At 37.0% G+C, this 21,498-nt stretch overlaps 1 protein-coding gene and 1 pseudogene across 2 annotated transcripts in view; one reads left to right on the top strand and one right to left on the bottom strand.

Moving 5' to 3' along the window:
• Window positions 1–21,498, bottom strand: part of ARID2 (AT-rich interaction domain 2) — a gene marked incomplete at its 5' end in the record, with an annotated part of 177,453 nt that overhangs the window by 78,980 nt on the left and 76,975 nt on the right. For both annotated transcript variants that reach the window (XR_003547919.1, XM_027768334.1), the window contains 2 exon segments: window positions 2,191–2,409; window positions 8,752–8,885. Coding sequence is in view for 1 of the 2 variants with exons in the window: in XM_027768334.1 (XP_027624135.1) it covers window positions 2,191–2,409; window positions 8,752–8,885 (353 nt within the window).
• Window positions 14,853–15,789, top strand: LOC106733904 (14-3-3 protein gamma-like; annotated as a pseudogene).

Below are 21,498 nucleotides of genomic sequence, written 5' to 3'. Positions count from 1 at the left end.
TGGCATGAAGATTAAGGCAGCCTGATCCTACATAGCAGTCTGAGTCAAATCCCAGCAGCTTAAAAATCATGCTGGGCACATGTTGGTGTGTGCCCAAAATTCCAAAGAGGAAAAGGGACTGTAGTGTGACCATCCTCCTTGGGAGCTGTGATTCCTCATTCTCCTCCTATGTATGTCTCTGTCTCTGGCAAGCACATGTACCCTATAGCAAGCTTAAAAAAAAAAAAAAGGAAAGAAAGAAAGAAAGATCCCACTCGAAAGCCTAACCAAATCAAATATATCTATAATCCTCAAATTTCAAAGAGAATTGTTTTCATAATGTACAAAGTTATGTTCTAAGTATAGGGTCTTCATAAAGTTACTATATACTCTGGAACTCTAAACTTCCTAGGATTCTTGGAGTAATAAAAATATTCCTTAATAATGTGCTAAATTATTAATGTTTAAATTGCTACACTGTGTTAATTATTTAGTCTTGTAGACAAGATGCCTAAAGACGTCTGACGATAAACTGGATCTAAAGAATGTTGTGCCCTACTGCACTCAAACTGAGAAGATCACTTTTCCTCAATATAAGCTATTTCTGAGTAATTCTATTCAATGTTCAAATGGTAGAACGTCACTGTTCTTGTTTGAGAATGTGTGTGTATGTACACGTATATATTCTAAACATGAAATAATTTCAAATTCCTTAAATGATGAAACTTGTATTTAAAAGACTGAAATAGAATATCAGGAATCAAAGAACATGAAAGTGAGAAAGAAATCCAACAAATGCACATCTTAAGTAATGACAGAAATGGAGAAATAACAATCTTCCTTCCCTATGTAACCAAGCATAGTATATTTCAGACAGGGTAGGAAGAAACTAATTTTCACTTTTGTTTAAACCATTTTCAAAAATGTTTCACATCAAGTCAATACATGGCAAATACCAAGGAATCCTACTTAGATAATCCCAAATAAAACTGAAAAGTACACTATTTAACCCAAATCAAACTGTAAAAAACTAAACTCATATGCAAAATTATCCTATCTAAAAATAGTCACAAAAATCTGTAAAGTATTATAACAAATTCTTTCATAGACTGTGCGTACTTTGCTATATAGAAAGTTTCCTACATGATAAGAGAATTTCAATGTATGTCAATATTTTATACTTTAAAAAATATATTTGTCAAACGGTTACACTGGGATTAGAGTGGAGGAGGATTGAAAAGCAGGAAACAATTTTATATTAATAATATCCAATTTTAAAAGAAACACTATAAGTAGGAAAAGATTCCAAAATATATTTTGTAAATCTCTATTCAATTACAATTATAAACTGAGCAATTTGGCCTGCAGTAACCTAGGCTTGCTAAGAAATAATTTCCTCAAAAAGGAAAAACTCGGGCTGACAGGTGGGCTGACTGAGGCTGGCAGGTGACTGTCTCATCAGGTGGTTAACGGCGTTGGACTCTCACATGGCTAACCATGGTTCAAATTCTGAACTTGGTGGCTTGCTTTCTCTTCCCTCTCTCTCGCTCTGTCCTTCTATGGTCATATTAAAATAAATAAATGAATGAATGAAGTTAAATAAAATAATTCTTTTTAACAAACAAATGTTAGCAGTAAAAAGGACATGAATTAATTGATAAACCTTTTACGTTGATTATTTTGTAATAAATTTCCAAATACACTGACCTAAAATGTTTATTTTATTTAAAAATTACAGCCACATACTAGCAGAAACAGAACTCAAAAACATTTTCTTCTAGGACCCAAAATCTTTTATCAGAATTTTAACAACCAATCTTCTCAGTTCAGAAAACTCGTAAGAGAAATCTTTAAAAGTCCTGAAAAATGAACATTATAGGAAAATGATACATGCATTTCCAATTTCTCTGCCCCCAAATAAATAAACTCATACTTTAGTTCCATCTTTCTGCAAGCATTTTGAAATACCCTCATTTTAGTCCAGGAACAACGGCTGAAATTCACTTCAGAAGTTCTAATGATACTAAATTGCTATTCAAATATTTATGAGTAAAAACCTTAAGTATTCATTATCTTAATCAGTGTATTTAACAAAAGAAAATAATGTTGTTATATGGACAAATAAAAAGTACTTTTCACCTTAAAAACCTTTCAAAAGATCTCTGACACCTTTAAAGAATAATCATACAGTATTTTCAGCTTAAAACTTACTGTCATCAAACACCCCGGCATTAGCAAGTAATAAAGTGATGATTTTAGGGTCTTTTTCAAGTTGCATGACATGCTTGCTTTCATTTGATAGAAGAGTGCATACATTAATAGCAAAGTCCACTTCATTTGGGAGTCCAGATAACAGTGAAAGCACCAATTTATTATAATCATTTGGCGAATTAAAGTCCATAGATAGCCCATAACTTTGACGCAGATAATCTAACAAAGAAACAAAAACAGAAACACTGTAAATGTATCAAGGATTGGATATCCTTATGATTAATATTTTCTGTATGCAATATAGAGCTTTCTCATTCAATAAAATATAAACTGATTAGAAGTTAAAAGTGCCCAACTTTCTAAATTCTTAGGCTAACTACTGAAACTAATTTCTTGAAAATGTATTAAAATACAAAAAAGTACATAACCTCTTAGACATCATTCTCAAAATATTAATATTACTCTATCATTATTTAATTAACCTAATTTACACATTTTACTCTTGCATATAAAAGGACTTGTTCTGATTTACTGCAATGTAATTAACATGGTAAAAGCCATGCTTTTTAGTTCTCAATTGTATGACTTTCGACAAATGTGTACAGTCTTTTAACCAAAACCACCAGTCAAGATATGGAGTATTTCCACTGTCTAAAAAAGTTTCTTATGCTCCTTTATAGTCAACTGTAACCCACATCCCTAGGTATCACTGATCTAATTTCTGTTCCTATAGCTTTGTTATATTCCAAGATCTCAAGTAAGTATAATCACACTGTGTAGCATTTTGTATCAGGTTTCTTCCATTTAGTAAAATGCTCCTGAAATTCCTATCTCTGTTAATACAGTGTGTTGGTTGTCCAATCCTGGCAGTGGGAAGGTGGATGGTCTCACCCACAGTCTCACCTGCCTCCACCTCCCGAGTAGCTGGGACCACAAATGGTAGCACTACTTTTAGCTCTTTTAGACAGGGTCTCATTATGTTGTCTACTTTGGCCCTGAGCTCATGAACCTCCTGCCTCAGTCTCCCAAATTGAGATTACAGGCACACCACAGAGCCCAGAGTTTGTTTTGTTTTCTGTTGGTTTTAGTTTGCTATAGGGTATATATGCTCACCAGAGACAAAGAGAGACAGACAGAGAGAGAGGGAAAATGAGAAATTACTCCCCCCGCCCCTGAGAGGGGATGTGATCCCTTCTCCATTCTCTTCTCAGGATTTTGGGAAAGCATGCAAATGTAGTCAGCGTGATTTTCAAGCTGGTTGGCCCAAGACTCAAATCACGTTGTCAGGCATGTGGGATCCAGCCATCTTAACCTTTGCACTACCTACTGGCCTATGTGCTTTTTTTTTTTTTGGAGAGATTTTCACTATAGGGCGTGTGCGCTCGCCAGACAGACAGAGAGAGACAGAGAGACAGAAAGCGAGAAATCACCCCAGAGGGGATGGCCATGCTGCAATCCCTTCTCCTCCATTCTCCTCTCGGGATCTTGGGCATGCATGCACCCGCGCCCGGCGTGAGTTTTAAGCCACCGGGTCCGGGACGCGAACCACGGTCGACTACGTGGGAGTCCAGCGACATAGCCATTACGCTAACTGCTGGTTCTCCCCCCCCTTTTTTTCTAAAGGGTGGACCAGAAATAAAATTTTGGTCTCCCACATGCCCACGGCATGCCAGTAGTGGCCAGGCGGTGCAACCATGGCTGGGTCTAGGCATTCCTTTTTAAACACACTCGAGGGATATTTTGATGTTTCTTGTTTTTGATACTTACAAATATAGCTGCTATAAACATTCACATGACAGACTTTGAGAGAACATATTATTTTATATCTCTTAGCTAAATACCCAGAAATGAGATTGCTAGGTCATAAAGAAGTGTATGGCTAACTTTATATGACATTATTAAACAGTTTTCTTATGTAACTGTAGCATCTTGCTTTTCTATCAGCAATCCACAGAATCCCTGTTGCTCCCCAACCTTGTAAACACTTAATATTGTCAGTTTTCAGTATTTTATTTTTTGGAGAGGTATTTGCTATAGGGAGTGTGTGCTCGCTAGAAAGACAGAGAGAGAGAGAGAGAGAGATAGAAAGTGAGAAATCACCCCCAAGAGGGGATGGCCATGTCACAATCCCTTCTCCTACATTTTCCTCTCTGGATCTTGGGCACCCACGCACATGCACCCGGAATGAATTTAAGCCACCAGGTCCAGGACTCAAACTGCAGTTGACTACAGGAGAGTCCAATGACATAGCCCCAAGTTTTAAGTGTTTTAAATATGAGTCATTTATCTAACGTTTGTGTTACAAATATTTTGTCCCACTTCATGGCTTACAGTTTCATTTTCTTAAGTATCTTCTATGAGAAACTTTAATTTTGAGAAGGTCAAGTTTATACATCTTTACTTTTATGGTTTATGGTCTTTTGTCCTAAGAAGTTTTTGCCAGAACAGTCTCAGTACAAAGCACTGGATGTCTCTGATTAACAGGCTAAGGACATAGAAGCCCTGGCTGGGTTCAATTCTCGACCCATCCTAATTAACAACAACAAAAAACAAAGTGCAGTGGCCTACCTGTAATCCCAGCTACTCTGGAGGAGGAAGCAGGAAGACTTGCAAGCTTACTGCCACTGCAGGCAACATAGTGAAACCATTTCTGAAAGACCCAGGTTTAGAAGCTCATGCCAGTAGTCCCAGCCACTCAGGACACTGAGGCAGGAGGATTCTAAAATAGGAAGGCCCAGCCTAAAACACAACATACACAGGTACACACACACACACACACATACACACACACACACTTGCCTAAACCACAGTAACTAAGATTACTTTTTTGGTAAGAGAATCCATTTAAAACATTTATAAAACTTTTGGAGTAGGGGAGATGGTTTACAGAACACGAATATACTTTACAATCATAATATATACACATAAGAATGTCATCTTTAGCGCCAATAGTGGTGTAATGGCTGGGGCACAGGACTCACACATGGTCAACCACAGTTTGAGTCCTGAACCTAGCAGTCGGTTCCCTCTCTCTCTCTCTCTCTCTCTCGGCAGTGCATGTGCCTATAGCAAATGGAGAAAAATAAACATAATAATTAAAAAATTTTAAAAATCCTCTACAGTGTTAAAAAAAAAGAAAGAGAAAGAAAAAAGAATGTAATCTTATCTGAGGCAGTTAAGGGGCCAGCAGGTGATGTGGTGGTTAAGGTGCAGAAGGCCCACAAGGCCAACTGCAGTTCTAGTCTAGAACCAGAGGCTTGAAAATCATACTGGGCACATGTGCATGTGTGTCCAAAATCCCAGGAGGAGAATGGATAAGAAGAGGCTGCAGGATAGCCATCCGCCCTGGGGAGTGATTTCTCACTTACCCTCTGCCTGTCTGTGTGTGTGTCTCTCTCTCTTTCTCTTTCTTTCTTTCTGGTGAGTACACATGCCCTATGGCAAAAATATTTAAAACTAAAAAAAGCCATGGTAGATATGCCCTAACACAAATACCCCAAGGGCATTTTTCAAATAAGCTGAAGAACATAAGAGTTTGAAAACATCTACATGAAACATTTCAGAATCACTGAAAAATATCTGGATTTTTAAGAAAATATTGCTCTAAATGGAATGCAAGTAGAAATTGATTGTCACAACACACCATAGAATAAAATTATGTACATTAAGAATTTTTTCATTTCCCAATGTAGACACCTCTTCAATTCTAAAATATTCTAGAAATGTCTCCAATAACATAATAGTGAAAAAGTGCCATATAAATGACTATGACACAGATTCTTTACACTATTTAAGTTTCAATGAGAATAAAATTAATTTTTAGAACAATGATAAATGAAATTTCTCAAAAACAACCTAAGATAAATATCTGGAAAAAGGCACATAGGCTGCTATTTCTATATTATAAGCTGATATTGATGATGGGAAGGCAAGTCTCAACAATAGTTAATAGAAGTTTTTAGATTTTTACGTAGATTTCAGGCAATTCGCTAGAAAAGAAAAAACTTATTTATAGAACCTACATTCCATGTCCATCATAGTCCTCAAGATTTTGCGCTTTCAATATGGTCTTAAAATTATTATATTTGCTACTGAAAAATGGCAGATACTTAATTCAATACATTCTTATTTGACTGACGGTCAAAGACATTTTCAATAGAATAAAATAAATAAATGTAATAAATGCATAAGGTCTATTGCAATATCAAGCTTGGTAAAGATTCCCAAAATAATGTGATTTTAAGATCATCCCTTCCCTTAGGAGATACAGTCAAACAGCCACAATTTTCTAATCAGAATGCAATTAGGAATTTGTTTTAAACATTCTTGATTCAAAGTTTATACAAGTGAATCACTGCTGATAACATTAATCTGAGGCAATCATTTCTCTTTTTCAGTTTAAAGAAAAGGGAAAATTGGGGCTGGCAGGTAGTGTGGTGGTTAACAGTGCTGGACTCCCACATGGCCAACCCCACTTCAAGTCCCAAGCCTGGTGGCTTGCTATCTCACTTTCCCTCTCTCTTTTGCTCTCTTGCTCTGTCCCTCTCTGGTCAAAATTAAAATATTAAATAAATAAAGGTAAATAATTCTTTTATTTTTAATGTTTCTTTCTTCTTTCCTTTTTTTGGAGGTTTTTGCTATAGGGTGCATATGCTCACCAGAAAGACAGAGAGAGAGAATCATCCCCCAGGGGGACAGCCATGCCATGATCCTTTCTCCTCCTTGGGATCTTTGGCATGCACGCACACACACTCGGTGTGAGTTTAAGCAACCAGGTCCGGGATTCAAACTGCAGTCGACTACATGGGAGTCCAGCGACATAGCCATTTCGCCAACTGCTGGTCCCTAAATTTAAAGTCACTGGGGCAAGGGCCAGGCCCATACCCTAGTAGTTAAAGATGCTAAATCCCACATGGCTGACCACAGTTCAACTCCCAACCCCTATAGCTTAAAAGACATGTCAGGCATATATGTGTGTGTGCCCCAAGTCCTAACAGGATTAAGAAGTGGAGGAAAAAGGACTGCAGTGTGACCATTTACAAACAAAAACAGGGGACCAGCAGGTGTGGTGGCAGAGGTGCTGGTCAACCTCAGTTGGAGTCCCGGACCTGGCAGTTTGATAATTACACCAGATGTGAGAGCATGCCTATCTAAAATACCAGGAAGAGAAGAGACTGCAGCATGGCCATCCCCCGGGAGGTGATTTTTCACTTTCTCTGTCTATCTCTGGTGACCACACATGCACTACTGCAAAAACCTTAAAAACAAAACAAAACAAGAACAACAACAAAGCTCTGCTGTTACTGCAACAGAAAGAACTCACATAGAATTATCAAGTTGAAAATGATCTTAAAGATCATGAGTACAGTATCTCAGTCAACATGGGAAAACCCTATATTACATCTTTGAATTAGATAATCATTAGCTCTTTTTAGGAATAGGGTGCATATCATTTAACAAGCTGCTTTTTTATTTTATCAGCTTAAACTAAGCAACATGACTTACAATATTCTTCTTTAACCTTGTTTCTTGCAGTAATCACTACTCTAACAACAAAGCTAGGTTTGGTTTGCAGTCCCTGCTCTACTCTCTTACAGTTATACAGAAGTATCAGATAAAGCCTCTTCTAACAGAGATCATAGATTGGAAGGGGTCATTCTGTTTCTTCAGTCAATACTGATTGGGGAAGCAATATGGAGTCAAATTCAACATTAAAGAAACTCTGAAAATTGATAATGTAAAAATAAAACAAACAACACTGAAACTGGCACAAATGAAACAGCTTAAATCTAAGGACAAAGTATATGATATGCACTAGTACCGATGAATAATACCAAAAATAAATATTTAGAATTATAATGTTTATAAAGAACATACCTTAAAAAAGAAATCTCCTCCTTTTTTAGGCCAAATGTTGCTGATTGAAGAAATAGAGATGCGTATCTCCTTAGAGGGCTATCTTCCTAGTCTTCACAGTCCCAACCCACAGAGCCACTGAAAACCGAAACACCCATCTACTCTACTCAAGAAGCTCTTTAACAGACTGTCAATGATTATTTCCAATTTGAGTCTAACTCTTTTTAGTAGAATAAACTTCTATAATCATTAGAAGAATGACTTAAATTAAAAAAAATATCTTCCTGTACTATGGCAGGAAAATAGAATAATTAGGAACACTTCTGAGAATTCTGTTGCCTGGAATTCTGATAATTGTAGAAAATCTAGTACACTCTACATGAAAATTCTTGGCTTCCCTAAACCTAAACAGGAGGGTTGTCCTCTTCTTGTTTTAGTGACTACTCAGAACAATCAAAAAAATAAGGAAAAATATTTGCTTGAAAGTATAGGTACATGTAATTCTAAAACTTCCTGCAACTATAATTCTTAAGTAGTCTGTGATATAAAGGGCTGTGATACCAATTAGATGTCACTCTTTGCAAGACACACTACTACAGGACTTAAGTGTTCTCATGAGCACAGTAAGGGACTGATTCATTCGATACCTATTTTCCAAATAAAAAACTCTGGACTTATGCTCTTTTAATTTCAAGTGATATTTACCTGACACACTGTGTTGCTGGTAATTGTAGGAAGATGGAATTGCACCAATAGGAAGCTGTGGCTTTGGATTGCCTGGTGGTACCTCATCATCATCCTCCCCAAAATGATGAACTTTCTCGTACTTTTCTAGGTAACTGAAATAGAAAACAACAGAGTAAAGATCTTAAAATAGATTTATGTCTTACTTTTTAAACTCCTACTACATGTATCATTTCTTCTTCTAAATGCCTCCAAATAAAATAAAAATAAAAATATTACAATTCTCTTATCAGAGGTATTGCATGCAAATGGGGCTTAATTCAATGGTTCGAAAGAGTTTTTGTATTTTCAGAAAGGATCATACACTACTCAAATAAAAATTTAAGTAGAGAACATCAAAAGGCAACTACATGTAGATGAATAGCAGTACATTTTACTCACATTTTTTTTTTTTTTAGGTTATTACATATGGACTTTGTAAAAACCATGTAGCCTCAACCATGGTGGCACAGGCAGTTGGGGTACTGCTACATGATGCAGGAGGCCATGTGGGAAGGCTTTTGCATCACATCCTCAGTCTATCTGAAATGCTGGGTGTGTCTGTAATTCTGGCTAGCTGCAGGGGTGGGAGGAGGATCATGGTACGAAGACCCTGTCTAGGATAATTTTAGAGATCTAAGCATAATACACACTGTATACACTATACTACCTCATTCTTTCTAAATACTTTATAATGTTCGACCTTATTGATATATAATCATTATGGTTCACTAATAATAATAACTAGGTCTCCTGTCATACATCTAGGCTATTTTCAGTTTTGTTTTTACTATCATAAATCATACTACAGTAAGCTCAATCTGTATACTTGTTTGAATATTTTCTCTGGGTAGACACTGGAAATGGTAGTCTTATTTTAAACAGCAATATGGCCAAATTCAAATACCAAAGTAGTATGCCTAATTTATAAGACAGTTCCTATATCCCCCACTGTATCACTATGAGTGGGTATGGTCATTTTAAAAAATACTAATTCGAATTAACTTGCCTAGTTCATAGTCTCTTTCACCTACCACTTTACAATGAGATTGACAAGTAAGATTTTAAAATAGGGAAGCAAATGGCCAAATAGTGTTAAACATGATATTGTATTCTTAGATACTTATCACTATACTTCATAATAGGAAGTTAAACTGCTTTAATATAAGTACTTCCATTTACCATAGAAAGTTCTACAAGTTTATTTTACAGTGATCAATACTCCTACCAGTCCTGATCTAGGTGAGAGGTAAGTCCATTAGCAGCTATTTTAAAAGCTCCACAGCTTCCAACATTCAGCTGAAATGAAGGACGTGATGTGTCAATGATCTCAGAAGTATTAATTATTTTGTTTTTAGTACCAAATCTTAATTTTCAAGGTGGGATAAATGGAAACTATAATATTACAAATATCATAACTATCAACATAGAAAATCATTACCATTCTACATTTTCACCTTCCAGCTTTTTAAAAAAAGATTTATTTACTTACATCCATTTGTTATTATTATTATTATTTTTATTTTTAATTTGACCAGAGAGAGAGGGGGAAGGCAAAAAAGCAAACTACCAGGCCCAGGACTCAAACTATGGTCAACCATGTAGCGAAAGAGTTTTTGTATTTTCAGAAAGGATCATACACTACTCAAATAAAAATTTAAGTAGAGAACATCAAAAGGCAACTACATGTAGATGAATAGCAGTACATTTTACTCACATTTTTTTTTTTTTTAGGTTATTACATATGGACTTTGTAAAAACCATGTAGCCTCAACCATGGTGGCACAGGCAGTTGGGGTACTGCTACATGATGCAGGAGGCCATGTGGGAAGGCTTTTGCATCACATCCTCAGTCTATCTGAAATGCTGGGTGTGTCTGTAATTCTGGCTAGCTGCAGGGGTGGGAGGAGGATCATGGTACGAAGACCCTGTCTAGGATAATTTTAGAGATCTAAGCATAATACACACTGTATACACTATACTACCTCATTCTTTCTAAATACTTTATAATGTTCGACCTTATTGATATATAATCATTATGGTTCACTAATAATAATAACTAGGTCTCCTGTCATACATCTAGGCTATTTTCAGTTTTGTTTTTACTATCATAAATCATACTACAGTAAGCTCAATCTGTATACTTGTTTGAATATTTTCTCTGGGTAGACACTGGAAATGGTAGTCTTATTTTAAACAGCAATATGGCCAAATTCAAATACCAAAGTAGTATGCCTAATTTATAAGACAGTTCCTATATCCCCCACTGTATCACTATGAGTGGGTATGGTCATTTTAAAAAATACTAATTCGAATTAACTTGCCTAGTTCATAGTCTCTTTCACCTACCACTTTACAATGAGATTGACAAGTAAGATTTTAAAATAGGGAAGCAAATGGCCAAATAGTGTTAAACATGATATTGTATTCTTAGATACTTATCACTATACTTCATAATAGGAAGTTAAACTGCTTTAATATAAGTACTTCCATTTACCATAGAAAGTTCTACAAGTTTATTTTACAGTGATCAATACTCCTACCAGTCCTGATCTAGGTGAGAGGTAAGTCCATTAGCAGCTATTTTAAAAGCTCCACAGCTTCCAACATTCAGCTGAAATGAAGGACGTGATGTGTCAATGATCTCAGAAGTATTAATTATTTTGTTTTTAGTACCAAATCTTAATTTTCAAGGTGGGATAAATGGAAACTATAATATTACAAATATCATAACTATCAACATAGAAAATCATTACCATTCTACATTTTCACCTTCCAGCTTTTTAAAAAAAGATTTATTTACTTACATCCATTTGTTATTATTATTATTATTTTTATTTTTAATTTGACCAGAGAGAGAGGGGGAAGGCAAAAAAGCAAACTACCAGGCCCAGGACTCAAACTATGGTCAACCATGTAGGAGTCCAGCACCTAAATCACCACACCACCTGATAGCCCCCTCACCTTCCAGCTTCACAAAGCATAATAATACACATTCTTGAATCTGAAAAGGAAATAAACAGTCCCTTCCTATTCCTTCTAAGCTCCATTTGAGCAGAGAATTCTTTCCAAGCAGCTAGCTGAACAGCTTATGAATCCAACACTTTTCTTTACTAATTCAGATATAACATATAAAAACAGAGACATATGCACAAATGCAACCCTTAAGCACTGAGGAATATAATCAGCTACACATATTTCAACTCCATCCCCTGGGATGCCCTCAGCAAACAGAAACTACAGTCTAAGAAAACAAAACAAAACAAAACAAAACAAAAAGATGAGTAAAAAATTGGGGTGGAGCAGTCTTTTGCTAGTATAAACGCACAATGAACTTAAATTATAAATGAATCGAACCTACTATTTTGGGATTGGAATACAGATATTACAGAAAGAAGAGTGTATATAAATTTAGATATAAAAAGAAAACTGGAAAAGAGTGCTCAAAATTATGTGACTTATTTTCTATAAATAAGAAATAATCTACATCACATGAAATCCCTTAGGCATAATATTGCTAGAAGTATGTGAAGACAGTACAGTCTTCATGAACTCATTGTAAAATGGTTAAAAACAGGATAAAGATAATCTTTTATAAAATAACTCTTATCAAACTATAATCAAAATAACAACAAAGATTTAAAATTTTAAAATAAAAATCTTACAACTATGTAATATGTTTAAGATGTTCTTCATAAATTTGTTTGTTCATAATTAAGGACAATATATTTTAAATGCATATGTTTTTCATTATAGATGGGATAGAAAGCAACAACATTAAGAAAGAAATATCAACTTTCCCCCTCTCAGAATACCCAAAATACAAGGTGAGCAACACATGGATGGACAACAACACAATTATTATGCATTATAATAAATGATATATAAATTATATATTAATACATAAAACTTTGTAATTTAAATTTTCTTAAGATTTTAGAAAATTTTGCTTCTTTTCTTCTAGGCTTTGTTGTCCAGTTTTGAGAGTTTTTGTCCTGTCTTGAGCTGTCGATAGGTTTGAACAGAATAATAACCTGTTTCTTGGCTTTAAGTTTTAAGCAAAGTTCCTTACCATTTCAAAACTGCTTTTCTTGAAATTACCAGCTGAACTTGCTATTGAAAGTAGTTAGGTTATTTAAGAAATTGTGTGATCAATAAAATATGTGTGCGTTGGGGGGAATGGAAGACAACTGTAGACACCAGAGATAGTGTGAGAAGAGGGTGGGAAAGGGTAGAGTCAGCATAGGGGTAAATATATATAAATACAAATATATATATGAAACTAGAAATGGAAAATTATTGCCGATAACACGCATGATTAAGCCACTATGCAGTATATTCTGGATGTGACCATGCTTAGGGAATGAATGTGAATTAATTAATTAAAAAAAAAGTTTTAGGAAAAAAAAAAAAACATGAAAACTTTTTCTTAAAATTAAAAAAAAATGCATTAAAAATACCTATTTGATGACTGAAGTAAAGCTATATAGCCCCAGCTAGGTGCTACTTTATAGTATGTTCATTCTACTCACTGAAGTTTATGCCTGAAGTCAGACATGTGTTCATGGATATGTTTATATTAGCTGCACTTGCTATTGAAAATATTTAGATTAATTAAGTTCTTTAGCGAATCAATAAAATGGGGCAAAAAGGCATAGAAAGTAACCATGAATACCAGAGACAGTGTGGGAAGAGGGTAGGACACGGCAGAGGGTGAGAGACAGGGAATCAAGGATGTGGAAAAAAAGCAAAATATATAAGAAAAAAGAAATGGAAAATTATTTGTTGACGGTAACATGTATGTGGATGTGCTTGATTGAGCCAATATACAGTTTATTCTGGATGGAAAATCTCAGTTTGTGTGCTGTAATGATGTACTGTGAATGAATGTAAATAAATAAATTTAAATTTAAAAATAGGACAAAAAAATTAAATTAAATTTTAAAAAAAGAACTACATGACTTCTGGCCATTCTTTTGGGTTTTTTTGGTAGATGTTTTTTCCTTAGGGCATGTGTGCTCACCATAGAGACAGAGACAGAGATACTAGAGGAAAAGTGAGAAAATCACCCCCCAGGAGGGATGGCCAGGCCACCACCCCTTCTCCATTCTCTTCCCAGGATCTTGGGCACACATACACCTATACCAGTATGAATTTCAAGCCACCTGGTCTGGAACTTGAACCATGTCCAACAATGTGGAAGTCCAGCAATGTAATGTGATGCCCTCTGTTGGCCCCAACTTCTGGTCATTCTAAAAGTATTCCTTTTTAGTCCATCAGTAGTAATTTTTTTAAGAGGTTTTTTGCTATAGAGTATCATGCGCTTGCCAAAGAGTCAGAAAGCCTGAAATCACTCCCCCTCAACCCCAAAGGGATGGCCACTCCACAATCCCTTCTTCATTCTCCTCCTGGAATCTTGGGCACAAATGCACAGGCACCCAGCTTGAGTTTTAAGCTGCCAGTCCAGGACTCCAGCCATGGTCGACTGCCTGGGAGTAGAGCAATGTAACCATTATGTCATCAGGTGGTCTCCACCAGTAGTAATTTTCAAAGTCCTGTGGACTACCTCTCCTTTTGGTTTTTTAGACAGCCAGACAGATAACATTCTAACACTGTATCTCCAAATATAATAGATTATATGCATAATTCCATTCCCCAGAAGCTATGATTCAAGGCAATTATTTATTTCTCTGGCTTGGTCCAGTACTTGTTCTCATTGCCATCATAGAGTATTTCCAACAAAATGCAAAAAGTTTTAGGCACTCAGTTCTGATCTATTGCCTGTCTCAGTAAGTAAGCACAAAGTCTTTTCTGTTTTTTTTTTTCTTTCAGTTATACTTCTAAAAACCAAGAAGTATTAACAAACAAGAGAACGCTATTAAAATATGAAGTTGCCACAACCACCTCAAGCCCAGTCTGGTGGTGGTTGCAGCTCAAGGTTCTTCCTTTGGCTGCCCTCTGTCTCCTGAGCCTCTTGCTTTATAGTAGGCTCTCTGGTACATAGTCTCTAGCTGCACCACAGCTGTCGTCCAAGTCCTCCAGGCTGCCCATTCTGCTCCTCTGGCCCAACCCATACTGCAAAGATGCTATACTGCAAGCAACTGGTACAGAAAGTACAGCTGGTCAAGCAGGTGGAGTGCTACAAGGATAGGACGTGGCCATGAAGAACGTTACAGAGCTGAATCAGCCACTGCCCAATGGTCTGTGGCCTATAAGAATGCTGTTAGGGGGGCCAGCAGATGGAGTAATGGTTACCTTTCTGAACTCCCATAAGGCTGAACAGTTTTGTAGGGTGGCTTGAAACTCAAGCTGGGATTGCCAAGTGGCCATCCCCACGGGGGATGATTTCTTGCTTTTTGTCTCTCTTTCTCTATGTCCCTGGCAAGTACATTCGCTCTGTAGCAAAAATCTCTAAAAAGGGGAAAATAAAAAGAATGTCGTTGGGGCACATGGTTCTTTCTGGAGTGGTCATTAGTAGCATTAGGCAGAAGACTTCTGCAGATAGTAAGGAGAAGAAGATAGAGTTGGTTCACGCTTACCATGAGAAAATAGAGGAATTGGAGGTAGTTATGTCAGGCTGTGCTGGGACTGCTGGATAACCAACTACCTGATCAAGAATTGCAGGGAGACCCAGTATGAGAATAAACTATTTCTACCTGAAGATGAAAAGGGACTGTTACTGCTACCTGGTCGCAGTAGCCAGAGAGCAACTGTCCTGGAATCTTCTGAGAAGGCCTACAGTAAAGCCCACAAGATCAGCAAGGAGCGCATGCAGCCTACTCACTCATTAGATTAGGCCTGGCTCTTGTCTAATCCGTTTTCTACTATGAGATCTAGAACGTCCCCAAGAGAGCATACCATTTGGCAAAGACAGCTTTTGATGATGTCACTGCTGAGGTCAATACTCCCAACAAGGACCCCTACAAGGACTCCACTTTCACCATGCAGTTCCTCTGTGACAACCTAACACTCTGGACAAGCAATCAGCAAGACAATGATGGTGGAGAAGGCAACAATTAAGGCCCTCCAGTGGACTGGCAGCACACATGCTGATGCAACTACTGCAGTCTTTAATTTTTTCCCATGAGTGAGGAGTGAGGTTAGCGAGGGAAAGGAAGAAATGACCTTCTCAGGGAGAAACTCACACCCTGTCCTGTCTTTGATCACCTCTTTGACATATTTGCCAAAATACTACTAGTAGAAAGGCAGGCTAGCTGTGCTAGTACTAGAATAGCAGCCTCACACTGGCACATGGACGCTCTGTAGATAAATGCAAATGGAGCTGTCTTTAACTAACTTATTACTAGATAATAGGGTTTTAAGATGAAAGAAAACTGAAATGGGATGGCCCTCATTCAGTACGTTCTGTGGTTCTAGTAAGGATCTGTATGTATATATGCTCCTTTCTTAAGCTGTGAGTACTTTCTAGCTCATCTATTTTAGCTCTCCTTTTTTTTTTTCCCCAGGGTGTATTCACCCAGACACGGAATAGTTTAAATCCCAAACGGACAGACTTAGAACACAAGGTGTATTCATCCTTTGGTTTAGGTTTTGCAGGTTTTCTGAAGTCTGACTGGTTATCACTAAATCACAGTTTACAGCATTTCTACATTACAGCTATATGTAACATTTAAAAAAAAAGAAGTTGCATTTCAAAGTCCAAGTCTTCTCATTTAATTTCTCTAGCATGACCTTGAGTTTACACACATTGACAGCTACTCTGTGTTCACTCATTAAACTACAAGTGCTAGGTTGCACATTTCTCTCTTCAAAGTCAATGACATCACATTGAACAGTCAACATATTAAACAAATTACTTATTCAGCCCCTAAAATAACCTGCCTAGTACACTATATATATATAATACATGTGTGTGTGTGTATGTATGTGTGTGTGTGTGTGTATATATATATATATATATATATTTAATTCAAGACTGGAAAAATATTGGAATTCATATGTTGGTAACTCTCATCAGGTAAACACAGAAATCTAGAGTCCCTCATTCAACATTAGGAAGAGACTCGGGAGGAATGAGTTGCATCTTTTTCCTTCAACTTAGCATTAACTTACTGCATAGTATTCTATGCCTTATTTCCATATTCTATATGTACTTCCTTTATGACTTAGAGGAAGGAGGCAAATTTGAAAAATTGGTATATAATAAAGAATTTATTTTAAATGGCACTATTCTAGATAATCAAACAAAAGGTACTGTTTAATTAGAAAGATTAAATGTGGGGTCAGCTTCACAGCATAGTGGTTAAGCACTGTGTACGGGAAGCCAGATCCTATATGCCCAACTACAGTTTGGATCTTGAACCATATCCCATTATGGGGGATGAAATCCCTGTTTCTCTCACTGGTAAATGGTCTCTAACAACTTTAAAAGAAAAAAAAAAAAAGCTTAAATGTGACCAATAATAGGAGGAAAACATTTCATTCAAAATAACATCAAATAGGGACCAGCAGGTGGTATAATGGTTACATCATTGGACTCCCGCATAGTTGACCATGGTTTGAGTCCCTGACCCAGTGGCTTAAAACACGCCTGGAATGTGTGCGTGCGTGCCCAAAATGCCAAGAGGAAAATAGAGCAGAAGGGACTGAGGCATAGTCATCACCCCCAAGGGGTGATTTCTCACTGTCTGTCTCTCTGGTGAGCACGAGCACCCTACAGCAAAAATCTCTCTAAATAGCATCAAATAACATGGGCACTGTAATAATGAAATGTAGGAAAATTTAGTATCTCTTACAGTTCTGACAGAGTAAGTACACACAAAAACAGTAACAGAAGACTTGAATATCATCAATAGTAAGACTAATTATAAACTATTTTTTCAAATATCCATGGAAATTATAAAACTGATCATATATCAATTCACACAGGAACCAATAAATTTTTTTTTTTTGAGAGGTTTTCGCTATAGGGCGCGTGCACTCGCCAGACAGACAGAAAGAGACATAGAGACAGAAAGCAACAAATCACCCCCCAGAGTGGATGGTGACGCTGCCATCGCTTCTCCTCCCGAGATCTTGGGCACGCACGCACACGCGCCCAGCGTGTTTTAAGCCACTGGGTCCAGGATGCGAACCGCGGTCGACTACGTGGGAATCCAGCAACATAGCCATTATGCCAACTGCTGGTTCCCGGAACCAATAAATTTAAGATTAAATATTTTATAGGGCACATTCTCTAATCATAATGCAATTCAAAGAAATATTTTTGTAGAAAGATATCACACCAATGGAAAATTAAAAATAGCTTTTTAGGAGGCCAGCAGCTGGTTTGGTGGTTATGGTGCTGGACTCTGACATGACTGACCATGCTTAGAGTCCCAGACCCGGCAGCTCACTTTTTCACCCGCTCCCCTCTGGTCACATTAAAAAGTAATAACAATAAATAAAATAAAATAATTATCGGGGGGGGGGTTTAGACCAGATGCTTTAATGTCACAGTAATGGAATGCTCTAACACTGAACCCATATGAGAAGGTCAGTGGTTCGCATCCAGAGCTCTCCTCATACACTCTTAAGTGTATCTGTGCATGCCCATGATTCTGGTTGGCTGCAGGTAGATCATTATCAAGACCCGGTTGGAGGTACAACCTTTCTCTCACCCTCTGAGGAAATAAATCAGTAGGTTAAAAGAGAGAGAGAGAGAGAGAGAGAGAGAGAGAGAGGGAGAGAGAGAGAGGAGAAACAGAAAGAGCTTCATAGTTATTAGTAAAGTTTTATTTTTCTTATTTCAGTGCAGATAAAACTAACAGATATTAAGTTTTTGGGATGTATATATTTCACTGTTTAAAACTTTTAAAACATAAAAAAACTAGTAATGAGGGCCAGCAAATGACATGGAGGTTAACGCAGCTGCATCCCACATGGCTGACCACACAGTTTGAGTCCCAGACCTGGCGGTTTGAAAAACACACTGAGTGTATGTGCTTGCATGCACAAAATCCCAAGAGGAGAATGGAGGAGAAGGGACTGAGGCATTGCCACCAACTCCACAGGGTGATTTCTCACTACTTTCTCTCTCTCTCTCTCTCTCTCTCTCTCTCTCTCTCTCTGCCTTTTTCTGACCAGCACACATACTCTGTAGCAAAACTAAAAAAAGAAAAGAAAAAAGAAAGAAAAAAATAATAACAATTATGAGTATGAGTAATGAGTTATTCCAAACTTACAAAAACTGATACTTCTGTTATGTAAAATTTTCCCACTGACAATTATAATCTAGTAAAACTCCAATAAAATTTCTAAAAATTGGAGTTAAAAAGACTACATATGGGGGCCATCAGGTGGCACGTGGTTAAGGCACAAGAGTCTCACATAGCTGGCCATGGTTCAAGTCCTGGACCTGGAGCCTTGAAAACCACGCCAGGAGTGTGTGCATGCGTGCCCAAAATGTCAGGAAGAGAATGGAGGAAAAGGGATTATGACATGGTTATTTCCAGGGTTTGATTTCTTACTTTCCCCCTCTCTCCCTAACAGTCTCTGTCTCTCCTCCCCACCCTGCTGAAAAACCTTAAAAAGGAAAAAGACTACATGTGAAAATACTGGAAAAACTAATCTATTGATATATATTAAACACAATCATCCCACAATTCTTAAAAGATTTTCTTGTAGAAATCAAAAGATAGTTTAAAGTTTCATAACATTAAACTCATCTCTAGATCAAAGAAGAAAAGTCCTATTATGTAAACAAAGGATGCCAAAGGACATTTAATAAAGCATTCATGCTTCATTGAAAGAAAAATTAAAGTGGAACCTTCACTCATTCATCATTAGCTTTTAGACAGGTAAATCTTAACTTAGTCATTAGATGTCATGTAATAATACCTTTGTGTGTCTAGAGTAGGTAGATTTAGAGATAAGTCTAATTTAACTGAATAGTTTATTGCAAAAATGAAAACTAGATTAAATAGATTCCTCTGAAGAAACCACAGTTTGAATAATGTAAGCAAATATAAACCAGAAAAAGGCAGAACTGACACTTGGAACAAGAGCTCATTGTCAACCAAACAATGAAATTACAATGATGAAAATGCAATCAGATATGAAAAAAGTAGGTTGAAAGAGCCCTAAATTACCACACACACACACACACACACACACACACACACACACACACAAATCTGAACTGCGACTTCACATGCCCGACAATGGCAATATATCTTGCTAGGTTACTGCTGTACTTCTGGTTAGCTGATGATTTACAAGATGCTTACAACTAAGTATCAAGATTTTGAAGATACACTTCTACATTTCAGTACTATCTTTTAAGTCATAGAAACAAAGCAAGTATTGGGAACCAGCAGTTAGCGTAATGGCTATGTCGCTGGACTCCCACATAGTCGACCGCGGTTTACATCCCGGACCTGGTGGCTTAAAACTCACGCAGGGCGCGTGTGCGTGTGTGCCCAAGATCCCGAGAGGAGAATGGAGGAAAAGGGATTGCGGCGTGACCATCCCCCCTGAGGGGTGATTTCTCGTTTTCTTTCTCTATGTCTCTCTCTGTCTGTCTGGCGAGCGCATGCGCCCTATAGCAAAAACCTCTCCGAAAAAAAAAAAAAAAAAGGAACACAGCAAGTACTTTCTAAAGCTCAAATATATTTCAAGTAAGCATGTTGATAAATATTTACAAGGGTCTTTCAGAGGCTACCTTTATATTACTGGTGAAACACTTCTTCATTTTCTCATGATAAAAATGGCTAAATTAATACATTGAAGATATAGGAACAAAACAAATACTGTTAGAAATGGTAAGAAAACACTACTGAAGAGTTGAAGAAACAAGGATTAGAGGAAATTACAGTATGTGGGAGGTTTCTATATAGCTGAATTCGAGTACAGATGTTTTTAACATGTCTGGGCTTACAGTATTTACTAGATTTTTCTTTCAAAAATGAAATTCATAAAAAACTACTTTTTGGTGAGTCATTAACAGAAAGCTGTGCCAGAGTGATATGTTCTCATAAGCAAAAGACTTTTTTTAGGTTAAAAAATGTTCAGACAGAAAGATTAATTCTACTTAAAGCTACAAGAAATCAGCAGCTATCCCAAGAAGCCAGAGGAGAGAGAGAGGATAGGATAAAGAAAGGCGGAAACAAGGAAAGATCACAGGGTAAGATTAGACATGAAAATTATTTATTATACCATTCACAGAGCAGCCAATGTAGCAAAGAAGCTGGAAGCCAGCAATGCCAAAAGTGCTACAGGATGATTTCATTGTAGTGAATTACATAAAAATAAGTTTTCTGAAAATCAGTAAAATCTTCACAAATATATTACTTAATAAATGGCTATGAGATAACTATGAAAAATCTTTTTTTTTAACACCTAGTTTTAGAATAGATATGCATAGAGGTACTTTTAAGTGCAGGCAACCTGGAGGAGCTACCAGCTTACTTTTCAAAAGTATCAACTTTGCTAACTTTTCTTCTGAAAACATGAACTAATGAGCCATACCTTATCTACTTAATAATTGAGAAAACAAAACAAGCCAAAATAGGCACCAAACCTATCCTTTAAAATAAGGATAAAATTTGGAAACAGGGGGAACCAGCAGTTAGCGTAATGGCTATGTCGCTGGACTCCCACATAGTTGACCGCGGTTCGTGTCCCGGACCCGGTGGCTTGAAACTCACGCCGGGCGCATGTGCGTGCTTGCCCAAGATCCCGAGAGGAGAATGGAGGAGAAGGGATTGCGGCATGACCATCCCCCCTGGG

The sequence above is a fragment of the Tupaia chinensis genome, unplaced genomic scaffold (genome assembly GCF_000334495.1).
Source record: "Tupaia chinensis unplaced genomic scaffold, TupChi_1.0 Scaffold145870_1, whole genome shotgun sequence".
Lineage (NCBI taxonomy): Eukaryota > Metazoa > Chordata > Mammalia > Scandentia > Tupaiidae > Tupaia > Tupaia belangeri.
This window is presented reverse-complemented; position numbering and strand designations above follow the sequence as displayed.